This window comes from Pteropus medius, unplaced genomic scaffold, assembly GCF_902729225.1.
Source record: "Pteropus medius unplaced genomic scaffold, Ma_sr-lr_union100, whole genome shotgun sequence".
Taxonomy (NCBI): Eukaryota; Metazoa; Chordata; class Mammalia; order Chiroptera; family Pteropodidae; genus Pteropus; species Pteropus medius.
This window is the reverse complement of record NW_024353517.1, coordinates 2,203,211-2,215,728: the sequence shown is the minus strand read 5'-3', so window position 1 is coordinate 2,215,728 and position 12,518 is coordinate 2,203,211. Positions and strand designations below refer to the sequence as shown.

The 12,518-nt window shown below is 44.4% G+C and overlaps 1 protein-coding gene and 1 long non-coding RNA gene across 3 annotated transcripts in view; one reads left to right on the top strand and one right to left on the bottom strand.

The window, feature by feature from the left end:
• The window catches only part of ABCC5 (ATP binding cassette subfamily C member 5), a 68,072-nt gene extending 64,905 nt beyond the window's left edge, over window positions 1-3,167 (top strand). For both annotated transcript variants that reach the window (XM_039850543.1, XM_039850544.1), the window contains 3 exons: window positions 844-957; window positions 1,486-1,650; window positions 2,998-3,167. In XM_039850543.1, coding sequence (XP_039706477.1) covers window positions 844-957; window positions 1,486-1,650; window positions 2,998-3,099 — 381 coding nt within the window. In that variant the 3' untranslated portion in view covers window positions 3,100-3,167. The remainder of the gene's footprint in view (window positions 1-843; window positions 958-1,485; window positions 1,651-2,997) is intronic.
• Window positions 3,168-3,488: 321 nt separating this feature from the next.
• On the bottom strand, window positions 3,489-9,701 carry LOC120592852 (uncharacterized). Its single transcript, XR_005650219.1, has 3 exons — window positions 9,315-9,701; window positions 8,308-8,363; window positions 3,489-4,474 (listed from the first exon to the last, which is right to left on the bottom strand). It is a non-coding gene; the product is annotated as an uncharacterized LOC120592852 (long non-coding RNA).
• Between the last annotated feature and the right edge of the window lie 2,817 nt (window positions 9,702-12,518).

Here is a 12,518-nt window from a genome sequence, read left to right as displayed (position 1 = left end):
TCGTATTGCCTTTTTTACTATCCATTGATTGAGAAGATATAAATGCCAACCACTCAGAATTCACTAATGCTTTTAAGTTAATTTCTATTTTATTACTCATAACAGTATAACATGCTTTTGAAGCATCTATACATATACAAAAGACATATCATTTATTGAGACTTCAGAAAGCATCAGTATGAATATGGGTTCAGAGACCTCTTAGAGTATTTCAGCAGGCGTCCCCCGGGGACCACAGTCTACAGATTGATACCCCTCACCCGAAGGAGGGTCTCTCATGTCCCTGCATTAAGTCAAGCTCAGGATCCCCTGCTTTTATCTCTTTTAGATCACCTAGCTCAGCTCTGCTTTCATCTTTTTTAGATTGGACTTCCTCAAACAATTTTATTTGAAGAATAGGTTCTATAGCTTACAAAAAGGAAAATTTGACAGCTATGGGCCTGTCAAGCCGTAGACTTCAGAAAGGCAGCAGTTTTGTTTATTCCATCTCCTATCGCATGACCATATTTTCAGTGGCCACAAAATTAGGGCCACTATCTGCCAAGATTTGGGGACATGAAAATATTGGAATTTCTGGGATATTTTGATGACATGAGGCTAACAAAATAGTATATTTGAAATAGGGACTGTCTTAGAAAATGTGGGTCCTGGTACACATGATCATCACATCTGTACCTTTTTTCCAGATGAGCTAGGTTCTTGGCTACTAATTCCTTCATCTGTTTTAGAATAATTGACCTCTGCTACTGGATTTTTGACAAAATTTAGGATGGGTTTTTTTTTGTTTTTTTTTTCAAAATTTACTTTTTTTACTCTTCTAATTTCTACCTTCTTACTCCCTAGATCGCTCAGCTACCTCTGAAACTTGAATCTGAAGTGCTGGAGAATGGGGAAAACTTCTCAGTGGGGGAACGGCAGCTCTTATGCATAGCAAGAGCCTTACTCCGTCACTGTAAGGTGAGGCGGGTTGGTGGGTGCTGGGAAGGGGAGCAGCAGAAAAGAACAGGAAGGTGGAAGAGCAGACACCTTGTGGCACAAGGTCCGAAGGCATTCCTGGCCCTGAGCCCAGTGGCACTTTTTAAGAGACTGCTCAGAGATGTTTCTGAATTAACCTTGATGTAATTTGGATATGTGGGTGTTTTTTGTTGTTGTTTTTATTTTTAACTTCTCTGAGCCTTCAGTTTCCAAGGGTTACATTTGTTTCTGGCCAGTGAAATTACTGTATATGTTCAGAATCAGAGCAAGTGAGTATTTTGTTAGATGATTATTACATGCAAATCCTTTTATTTATGGAAATCAAGGCGAACATATATGAGTTTGAAGTCATATCAATTCTAAGAAAAACAGAATTTTTACGTGTACCTACTTAGAAAATACAATACATGGTGTAACATTCAAATACTAAAATATATTTTAGGAAAGCCTGAGTTAACCAAAATGCTTAAGGAATTGGTCGGATCCCTCTTTTTCTCTTTTCCCTGGCAGATTCTGATTTTAGATGAAGCCACAGCTGCCATGGACACGGAGACAGACTTACTGATCCAAGAGACTGTCCGGGAAGCGTTTGCCGACTGCACTATGCTGACTATTGCCCATCGCCTACATACGGTTCTAGGCTCTGATAGGATTATGGTGCTGGCCCAGGGACAGGTACCGAGCCCCTGAGGGACCTGGGCTTGGCATATGGCCTCGTCCAAGAGGAAAACTGGCCCCTGGAAGGACTGGGCTTATTGGCATCTTAGCATGGTTCTGAGCATTCAGATAAGCAACCATAGCAGCTCTAGTCTGGTTGGTATTGGCGGGGATATAGCCCACCCAATCAGGGGTCTGAGAGGCACTCACGTGTCCTCATTTTGCTTTACTATCTGTTCTTTTGTTGCTTATAAAAAGTAACACTTTGACTTAGGTCAGAACCATATGTACTTATAAATGTGTTCATGTACACAAGAATTGCCGGATGTATATTAAGACTATCTACCATGTGGTGTTTGCTTTTTGCAATCATGTAGTGGTGCCAAACTTTATATCCTGCTGTTCCAAGCTTTCGCACAATCTGGCCCAGCCTATCCTTCTTCATTTCCCTCTCTTTCCTTGAAGGTGCTGTTAGCTATAAACAATTTTGCATCCTCTAAGCTTTTTCACCACTGTGTCTGCTCATACAGTTCCATCTACCTAAAACACCCTTTCCTCTTGTTCCCTCTCCCATATCTACCTGCTTAGAACCTGCTTATCCTCAAGAAAACTAGTGTCTACCTTTCCCCTCATGGTGCAGGATATCTGCTCAGCACCTGATGTCATACCCTCACACAGCCAGTCCTAAGGAGGGACACTTTGTCCATATGCCTGTCTCTATTGGGCAGGACCACCTTTCCTAGAAGCACCCCAGGAGACTTCTTCCCCTTATACTTTTTTGAACAAGGTTGTGTCCCATGCCTTTGCTCTATATCAAAGGAGGCTAGGAATATATGTGGCATTAGCGGCCATCATGGGAGGCAGGTTCTGCCAATGTATCATTCACTTTGCTACTACAATATAGTTTTCAGTGACCGCATGGAAGTCATCGTAGGAATGGATAGTAGACTGAGTCCATCCATCCCTAACTTACTTCTTTTATTTTTCTGCCAATTAGGTATCCTTTTCCATGTATAGGTTTAGATCAGCTTATACAAGATGACACTTGCCTGCTGTGCTTTCAATTCGAGCTGCATTTTTTCCCCCTGCAGCTTATAGTATCTTGTTGATTGATTCCTTCATACCCAAGACTGAAAGAATTATGTGAAGTCAATCTGGAGATCTTTCTCTCCAACTTTCCCTGGTTAGTTTAAAAAAAGAGAGAGAGGGAGAGAACCCATTTAGGTGTCTCAGGGCTCATTGAATTGTCACCCTGATTCCATCTTTGGGGGGCTTTTTGGGCTTGCCCCTCTTCCTGAGCAGTGAATCCTAAATCACCTCAAGTATCTCCCAGTCACATTCTGATGCCGTCTCCTTTCTTTGCAGGTGGTGGAGTTCGACACCCCATCGGTCCTTCTGTCCAATGACAGCTCCCGGTTCTATGCCATGTTTGCTGCTAAAGAGAACAAGATCGCTGTCAAGGGCTAAATCCTCCCGCCGCGGAGTCTCTGCCCTTTGGAGCGTCGCTGTTCCCTGCCTGGGGTGGGCCGCTCTTCCTGCCCGCCGAAACCTTGCCTTTCCCGATTTTATCTTTCGCACAGCAGTTCAGGATTGGCTTGTGTGTTTCACTTTTAGGGAGAGTCATATTTTGATTATTGTATTTATTCCATATTCGTGTAAACAAAATTTAGTTTTTGTTCTTAATTGCACTCTAAAAGGTTCAGGGAACCGTTATTATAAATGTATCAGAGGCCTATAATGAAGCTTTATACGTGTAGCTATATATATATATATATATATATGTGTATATATATATATATATATACACATATATATATATATAAAATTCTGTACATAGCCTATATTTACAATGAAAATGTAAGCTGTTTATTTTATATTAAAATAAGCACTGTGCTAATAACAGTGCAAATTCCTTTCTATCATTTTTGTACAGTTTGCTGTACTAGAGATCTGGTTTTGCTATTAGACTATAGGAAGGGTAGCATTGTTCTTTGCTAGCTCGTTGTTTCACGGTGCCAGGTTTTCTGGGTGTCCAAAAGGAAGATGTGTGGCAATAGCGGGCCCTCCAGCAGCACCCTCTGCCACCTCCCCACAACCACGCTAGAACGGGGTGGAGTACAGGAGGGGGCCGCTGGAGGCCACGCAGAGCGCCGTGAATTCTCAGGGCTCCTGCTTTCTGTTCTGGTGTCACTTCCCTTTTTCTGTGAGGAGAGCAGTGGGGCAAAGCCCCAGACCCTTTTTCACTCCCTCCGTCAGGATGAGAATCACAAAAACATTCCTCGGTGAGAGGGAGTTTGTTTCCTGCCTTCCTCTTTTTGCCGTTGTTTCTAAACAAGAATCAAGTCTGTCCGCAGAGTGTCCCACTGCCTCAGGTTCCTATGCTGGCCACTGCACAGAGCTCTTCAGCTCCTAGACCTGTTGGTTCCAAACCCTGGAGCCAACTGCTGCTTTTTTTTCGGTGGTACTTTTTCATTTGCCTGGCCCCACACCTCCACAGTTCAGTGACAGGGTTCAGGATTTTGTGGGTCTGTTTTCCCTTCCCACTGCAATTGTCGCACAGTCTCTTTCTCTCTCCAAAGTCTGCGACTTTAAGCAGCTCTTGCTAATCAGTGTCTCACACTGGTGTGGAAGTTTTTTGTACTGTAAAGAGACCTACCTCAGGTTGCTGATTGCTGTGTGGTTCAGTGTGTTCCCACAAACCCCCTTTGTGCTGTGGGGCCAGTAGCTCAGGTGGGCGTGGTCGCTGCTGTCATCGGTTGAATGGTCAGCGTTGCATGTCGTGACCAACTAGACATTCTGTCGCCTTAGCATGTTTGCTGAACACCTTGTGGAAGCAAAAAATCTGAAAAAGTGAATAAAATTATTTTGGATTTTGTAAAACTCATGGTGTATAAAATAGTTCTCTGGGAAGGGAGCAAGATGTCTTTGGATGACTTTGGAATGCTGAAGCCTGGATCTGAATATCTAGCTACATCTGAGTGACATCTGAGAAAGGCCAATAGCAGAGCTGCTTGGTTGCAAGGGGCATGGGGCCCAACGTGCCTGGATTGTCTGTGGTGAGCCCTCATCCCTAAAGCCCATGTTCTTGAGCACGGTCACCAAATAAAGCTCCCATACTGCCAATAAGAGGGTGGAGCGTGGGAAGGGGGAATGGTTGTGGTCAGATGGGCAGTTGTGGTGAAATTTATTTCAAATGAACAGTTCATTGAGGGTTCTCAGCAATTCAAACAATATAATTGCCCTTTCAGCCAATTCATTCAGATTAACTCATTGAGAATTAAGTACCCATTCAAAAGGGTACGCATTCTAGAGTTTCTCAGTATATTGTGTTGAAAGCAGCCAAGAAAGCTTTCCAACTATTTGGTACTGGTTCTGCTGACCATAGCAGAAATCATGTCTTAAACTCTGCCTTATTTGTAAACTACTGTCTTGAAAAAACAGGGACTTGGCTCTAAAGTTAAAAATTTAGTTCCTCAGCTGTCACATTTCAAGTGCTATAGTAGCCTCATGTGGTTATTGTACTGAACAGCACAGATACAGATCATTGGCATCATTACAGGAAGATCTGTTGGACAGCACTGCTGTAAACAACCACTTGTCGATGCCCTGGGTTCACCGTCCGAGTGACCTTAACTTCCCTTACTTTCAGTTCTATTCTTATATCACTTGGGTCTCCTCCCACCTCTGTCAACCTGCTTTGCCTCCTTAAAAAGAGGCATTTGCTGCCTTCTGCCCACTCCCTTTTCTCTCCTTGTGTGGATTCCCACACTCCCACAGGTACAGTGGGAGTACCCCTCTACTATGGCCTTGGCCTCTCCTTAGTATCTGTCTCCAGCTGCCAGCTGAGTGCCTCCACTGGGCATCTCAGAGGCGCCTCATACAGCCTCTCAGAAATCAGACAGTGCTCCTTGCCTTGCCACTGTACTCTTTAGTCCTTCAAGCTAGAAGCCTCTCTTGCCCCTTCCTAATAAATTCAGTTGCTTCCAGGTCCCATGCATCACTCCCACCACCCCCTTCTCTTTCCCTCTGCCCTCATTTAAGGCCCGACTCCATTGTTGCTGCTGTAATTTGCAGCCTCGTAACTGGTCTTCCTGCCTTGGTGTCCTTCTCCAAACCACTGTATATACTATTACCAATTTGTAGACCAAAAATGTAAGTTGGTCAAATAATTCACCTTCCAAAAATCTTCAGGGGACAGTCACCTGTGGAATGGCCCATATTTCTTAACTTGGCAATAAGGGTGTCCATTATCTGGCTCCAGCCCTTCTTTTCTACTCAGTATTCCTAAAACAGGCCAATATTTTCACACCTTTAAATCTTTATTGTTTCCTCAACTTGGAATCCCTTGGTGTCTCCTCTTGTCAAACAGAGCCATGTTTTTCTTTTTAAACTCAGTTCAAATACTATCTTTTCCACAAAAGCCTTTCTCTTCAAACTCCTCTGGGTTCCTACGCTCTTTGCTTACACGTCTACTTTAGGCTTTATTTCCTTTTGCTTTGCATATTATAGTGAATTATTTTCTTACATTTCTGCCTATGAATATAAACTTCTTGAAGGCAATAAATCATCTAATTTTTATATGCCTTATAATTCCTGGCTTAAGGATTATGTTTTACATATAGTAGGTGCTTAATAAGTATCATGCTACTCAGCTGGCTCTTGAATAATGCCTTCTTATACATGATGCTCAATGAATATTTGTTAATAAAAATCAGTGTTATAGACTGTCTTTCATTGTGGTCATGGCCAAAAGGAATTTAATCTCTTCAAAAAAACGATAAAGTGACACTGAGGAGAAGAAACCTTTACATGGAATGACTTCAGGAAAGCCAGAAAATAAGAATGCCCAGCATTTGGAGAATGGCTTAGCGGTGTGACAGGTCCTTTCCTGCCCTCTTCCTGATTGATCACCTAGAAATGGGGCCTAGCACTGAAAGTAAATGAGCCGAGGGGGCACAGAAGGGCCCAGCTAACCTCATCTTGCACTGATGGTTGCCTGCACTGTTGTGCGTCAGATTTCTTTTAATAGCTTTTTTTTTTCTGGTTATAGAAATAATGCATGCAGAAAGGTACAATAAAAAAATTAAACAAAAATGGCCTGTACCCTATTATGGCAGTGTACTTTCCAAACCTGGCTGCAGCAGCATCCCCCATCTCATATGCTTTCCTTCACTGTGACCTTGACACTCTCCCAGCAAGCGGTGGGGTCTGTTTCTCTACTCCTTGAATCCGAGTGGGCTCTGTGATTACTTGGACCAATAGAACATAGTGGCACTGTGCTAATTCTGCACAAAACCCTTTTCTGGCTAGCAGCCCACACTTCTTGCCTCTTGGAAGCCAGTCACCATGTAAGCAGTGCAACTATCCTGAGACCGTGATTTACAAGCCACATGGAGAGATCTTAGAGGGTGAGGTACAGTATAGAGATAGAGCAAGGCCAGGGAGTACCAAGCCATTAGACATGTGAGTGAAGAAGCCATTTTGGAAGTTGAACCTTTGCCTCAGCCTTCCCAGCTGATGTCATATAGATCAGAGATGAACCACCAGCTGAGCCCTTCCCAAATCCCTGAGCAAAATAAAATGTTTTTTAAAGCCACTGCTGAAGTACCCAACTCCCCAAAATAGCCAAAGTTATATTGCTGTATTCTTTCTGGCTTTTTCTAAGCATATATATGTTTTTAATTATCAAAAATATTAAGCATGCTTTTTGTTAGAAATCCAAATAACCACTCAAATGTAGAAAATGTAGAGAGTGGAAATGCATCTTAAGCACACTTTGTTAACCACTGTTAACAATTTTATCTGTATTTTTCCATGCTTTTCTTCTAAACACATAATAGCATTTATTTAAAATATCATTTATCAAAAACAAAATTGGGATAACATATACAATTTGTATGATCTCAACATATTATGAATTTTCTCATGTCAAATATTCTTCAAAAATATTTTAATAGTTTTATAGCATTTCCTTGCATAGAGATTCATTTACTTGTTTAACTCAACAAATATTTATTGAGCATCTAGTATGTGACACGCACTGTTGTAGGAATTTACAGTGCCGTAATGACAATAAAACAGAAAACATCTTTGCCCTCATGGAGTTTACATTTTATGGGGATAATAGGCAAGGAGTATGTAGTAAATCATACAGAATTCAAAATTCAGACAACCCAATTCCAGACTTGCGCTAGACCAAATGACCTCTAAGTTTTCTTCCAGCTCCAATTTTATGACTAATGTGGGTTGATAAATAGGTCCTGAAAAGCTTGGATTCTGATAACCTCACTAGAAGCATAGGTCCAGAATTATGCCCATTCCTTCCAGCTCCCATTAGAGAGATGATATGTATTCGGGTGATGGTATAGGTGGGGAGCGGTTTACCTCTTTTCCTGGAGCTCAGCATTATTCCTGGTCTCAGGCAAGCTCCCTCCCACCTCCTTAGGTGGACTGGCTTAGGAAGACTAAGCCAGTTGCTGCCCAAGTTAGAACTGTCAGAGCTAGTAGTTGGTCTCCCACAGCCATGGCACAGCCATCTTCCTGAAGGGGAACATCATCACCCACCCAGGGCCAGCCCAGTGCCAACCATGCAGGACTGTGGACACAGTTGTTGGGGCAAAGAGACTCATCTCTCTTGGAACATTTGGTTCTGGGGACTGGAGAACTCTGACCTACCTTTTGTGTCCTTGACAAAGAATCCGGTAGGCTGTGGTCTGGGACCAGTCTGACCACTGGTGAGAGAAAATGTGTCATCAGGCCTTCTCTTGGGTCTTCCCCTCCCAATCCTCTCATCCCCATGGGCTTGTGAGAGAGGCTTTCCCTCCAAGCCCTAGGAACTCCAGCCGTCCACTTCTCCTCCTGGTCTTATTGATCCAAGCCGTTTCTTTTCTCCCAGCTTTGCATTACCTGGACTCCAGTCCTCTCGGGTTTTTATCTTATCCCAAAAAGTATTTACTGAGCATCTGTTAAGTGCCAGGCACAATCCTGGGCACTGGAGACCAAACACAGACACATGGAGCTTACAGCAGAAGAGGGACTTACATAATTTGCTCTCTGTATGTCTCTTTTTCTCTCTCTCCTTCCTCCTCCATGGCTCTCTGTCTCTCGTTCCATGCAACCAGTGTGCTGAGAGTAGCCAGGACTTCTCATCGCTGGGGAGGTGGCTGGACCAATTCTACCCTGGGTCACACAGAGACACCCTTTCCTCCTATCTGTGGTGTTCTCTTTGTTGGGGTCACCCATTCTCATCTTGACTAGTAAGATCTAAAAGGCTCATATAAGCATGTGAGCCCAGGGGCTGCTGCCAAAAAGGTCTCTGGGCCTTGGGCCTCCCCCAGACTAGTTATAGGAATCCTCAGGCACCAGACTGTCCAGACTAACTCACCAAACTGCCCTCACAGAGCCATGGCCAAGGCCTTGAAGAAATCAATGGAAGGATTTTGCCCAGAGCAGCCTCAGTATGCATTTCCTTTGGGAGCCCAGTAGCTGGTCAAAATTGCAGGCGCTGGGTCCTGGCCACATACCATGTGATATAACCGTTGGCATTCATATTTAGATAAACAAAACAGTGTTTGGCTAAGAGAAGTGGTACTTTGGGAAGATACATGCCATCCACCCATTCCTAGGTATGATAGGGTTCTGCCTATAATCACCTCACCCCAGTTGAGCCATGTTGTACTCACAGAAAGACCACCATTCCTTTGATTTCAATACTTTGTCCTTGGCTAATACTGGAGTCACTCAGAAAAGGAAGCATGGAGAAAGCTGCTGCTATATCTTCCAGAAAATCTCTTGTTGACAACAATGTCTACTAGGCCATAGTCCACACAACAAATCCCTTTCAGAAAATTCTCTGCTTCTCGGTGAGGATTCCAGAACACATTGTTTCTCCCTTCTTATTTTAGCTGACAGGAAGCTCAGGAACTGTAAGTACATTTATCTCAGTTTATAGCTCTCATCTTTCATAAGATTTTGAGTCTTTCCTTTTGACTATCTTCAATATACTTAATATTTTAAATAAATGCAGCCATAAATCTTGTTTGAATAAGAGGAATAGGCTGAGTATAATAAAGACATTATTCTGGTTTGATGAATAATTCTACTGCCCCAGGAGCTCTTTGAAGGCAGATGTGTTGGGGTGTGGGTGTGCCTGCGTGTATGCGTGTGGAGAAGGTGTTGGCTGCCCTTTGTCATACTCTTCAGACACCAAGCCTACTGAGCCCTGAGTTAATAATACTCCCTGGGGCCCAGCAATAGCATGGGAGTGTCCTCTGCTGCCCCACTCCCCTTCTTCAAAGCTGAGGTTTAAAGAAAGTAGCTCCCTATGAGAATTTCACTGGAACACTCAGCAGAATTCTAGATGCCGAGTTCATTGCACTCAGACATAACATCATCATTTCCCCACCTACAAAGCCTGGAGACTTACAGAGTCAGCGGCTGTAGAGTGTTCATGGGGAACAATCAAACTGGGATGCTTTGGAGGGTGAAAGAAGTCACGATTAATAACAAAACATGCAAGTATGGCCACATCCCTCTAGCACTGGCCCTTGCCCTTGCTGCCTGCATGTAATCTCTAAAGCTGACCCTCTCCTCCTTGGGATTCCCACTCCCCACTTACCCCCAGAAATAGATACAGTCTTTTGGGGACTTCACCTAACTCCAGGCAGTCAGGCCACCTGTATTTGTTCCCGTTCGCTCCCATGAGGCACTGGAGCACATTGTGCAAACTAAACACAAACAAAAGAAAGAAAAATCTCTTTGTTCAGGCGTATGGAGATAGGTTTGGGAACCTCTCCTGCCTCACATCTCCTCATTGTTTTCATCTCTAGTGGTCTCTGTATCTCCTTATATTTATCTTTTCTCCCCTTTATCCTGGAAGGAGACCATGGGGTGGTGCTACAGGTAGCCCCAAACCTCATTGGAGTGGGGCAGAACACGCTGTAGGCACTGAGTATGGATTAGGTGCTGGGTTTGGGTAAATCTGGAGGTGGGAGAAAGCAGTCTTTTGATCTGATATCTATCCATTGCAGGGGATGGGGACAAGGTTGAGGGATCCACAAGGAGGGGCAGTCTGTTACCTGGAAATGGCTCCTGCCTGGGGCACAGCTCCCTTGGCTGAGGCTGCAATATGCACTCCTTATCCACTGTTTCTCGAAGAGCCACAGAAGCCTCCCCCACCCACACACCCACCCATGGAAATCTGCACAGAAGGGAAGAGTAGAGAAAAGGGCATCTCAGCTCTAAAGATGAGGTTTCCGGGTGCAGCATCAGACAGGATGCAATGGCAGACTGGGACCGGGTCGGCCCTGCAAAGCCGGCCTCTACAGCTGCATCAGAACCCTGGCAGCATGACTAGCCCTGGGTTTCTCACATCTGTTTTCTTTTAGCCTTTTGAGTATGCTGGCTTGTCCCCTCTGTGAGGCATTTGTGGAAAGAGAAAACTGAACTTGGGGACAGACCTAGAATTGTAGCCCTACCACTTTCTCGAGCAAATCAGTTCAGGCTTCTGAGCCTGGCTTTCTTCATCTGTAAAGCAGAAGCAGTAACATCCTTCACAGTATCGTAGAGAAGATTAGCTTGGAAAGTTGATGTGAAAATACCTCATATAGGGAAAGTGCTCAGTCCAGACATCATAGTTGATTTGAGTTATTCCTAGAGGAGCAGGAGAACTAAGTCGGAGTTTTGTCCATCTTTGGCTTAGAATTCTAAAGAGAAAACGCGGAGCCCCATGGCCTGGGTGGCGATGATGGCCGGAATCAAAGGAAGACCATTTATGAAGGTGCGACTTAAGGGTAGGCTACCACCATGTAGACATGCTCTGCCTGGGGCTTTCCCTTAAAGTGGACACCTTGTGGCCTACCTCCACCATCTCACTGAGGATCCTGCACCTGACAGACACCGAGGGCCTTGGCCAAGCAATAAAGAAGGGGCTACTGCCCTGGGGCCCGCATTCAAGGTGTGTGTCCTGGACTTTCCATTCTTGGCATCAGACTGCAGTCCGACCCTGTGCGCTCAGAGTGTCTCTGTTTCAGGAGCCACATCCCACCCTCAGCAGCCAGGATGCTGAGAGGAGAGGAAGTTTGTCGAAGTTCAGTACACTTAGGAATGTTGAGCAGGCAAGTCTCCCACTAGGGTAATACATCTCTGTGTCTTAAAGAAAAGGCCTCAGGTGCTATATATCTGGGAAGTATTCCTGGCCAAGATACCCATATGACAGTTGGAGTCGAATGAAATATGAGGTTGATGGGACACAAGGTAGATGACAGACCCATCTTTTTATCCCACCATCATCTCCAAAATCAGAGTCACCATCACAGCCACTGCCCAACTACTTTTTCCTGTTCTAAAGCCTCTACCGAAATCCTCATGAGCACCATCACAACCCATCCAAACACCACCCTACCACCCCGCCCCGGCAAAAAAAAAAAAAAAAAACCTACCATCCTCATATGCCAAAACCATCCAAATTAAATAGAAGGCTGGAATAGCATACAAGGGTACATGCAAAATATTTCCATTGAGAATATTCCCTGGCCTTGAGTAGCTCACATCGCAGTGGGGAGAGGAGGTGGGATGTACGAAAGAGAATCTCGGGCATGTGTGAAAGCAGTGCCATGTATGTGCTCCCATAAAGGGGTCCCTGATCTACTCACACAGAGGAATATTGAGCACTGTGGGACTAGGGGCCACCGGTCCTTCTATCGGTGAGTCTATACGCTCAATGGCATCTTGGGACTCCAAGCAATTTGGTGACATGGTCAGAGAAATCCAAAGAAAAGGGGACTTGGTGCCTGCCCTTAGGAGCTTGTCATATTGTGGAAAGGATGGGGTGGACACCCAACATAGTTAACAGAACCAAGGATGCAACCCAGAACAAGCCAAGGACC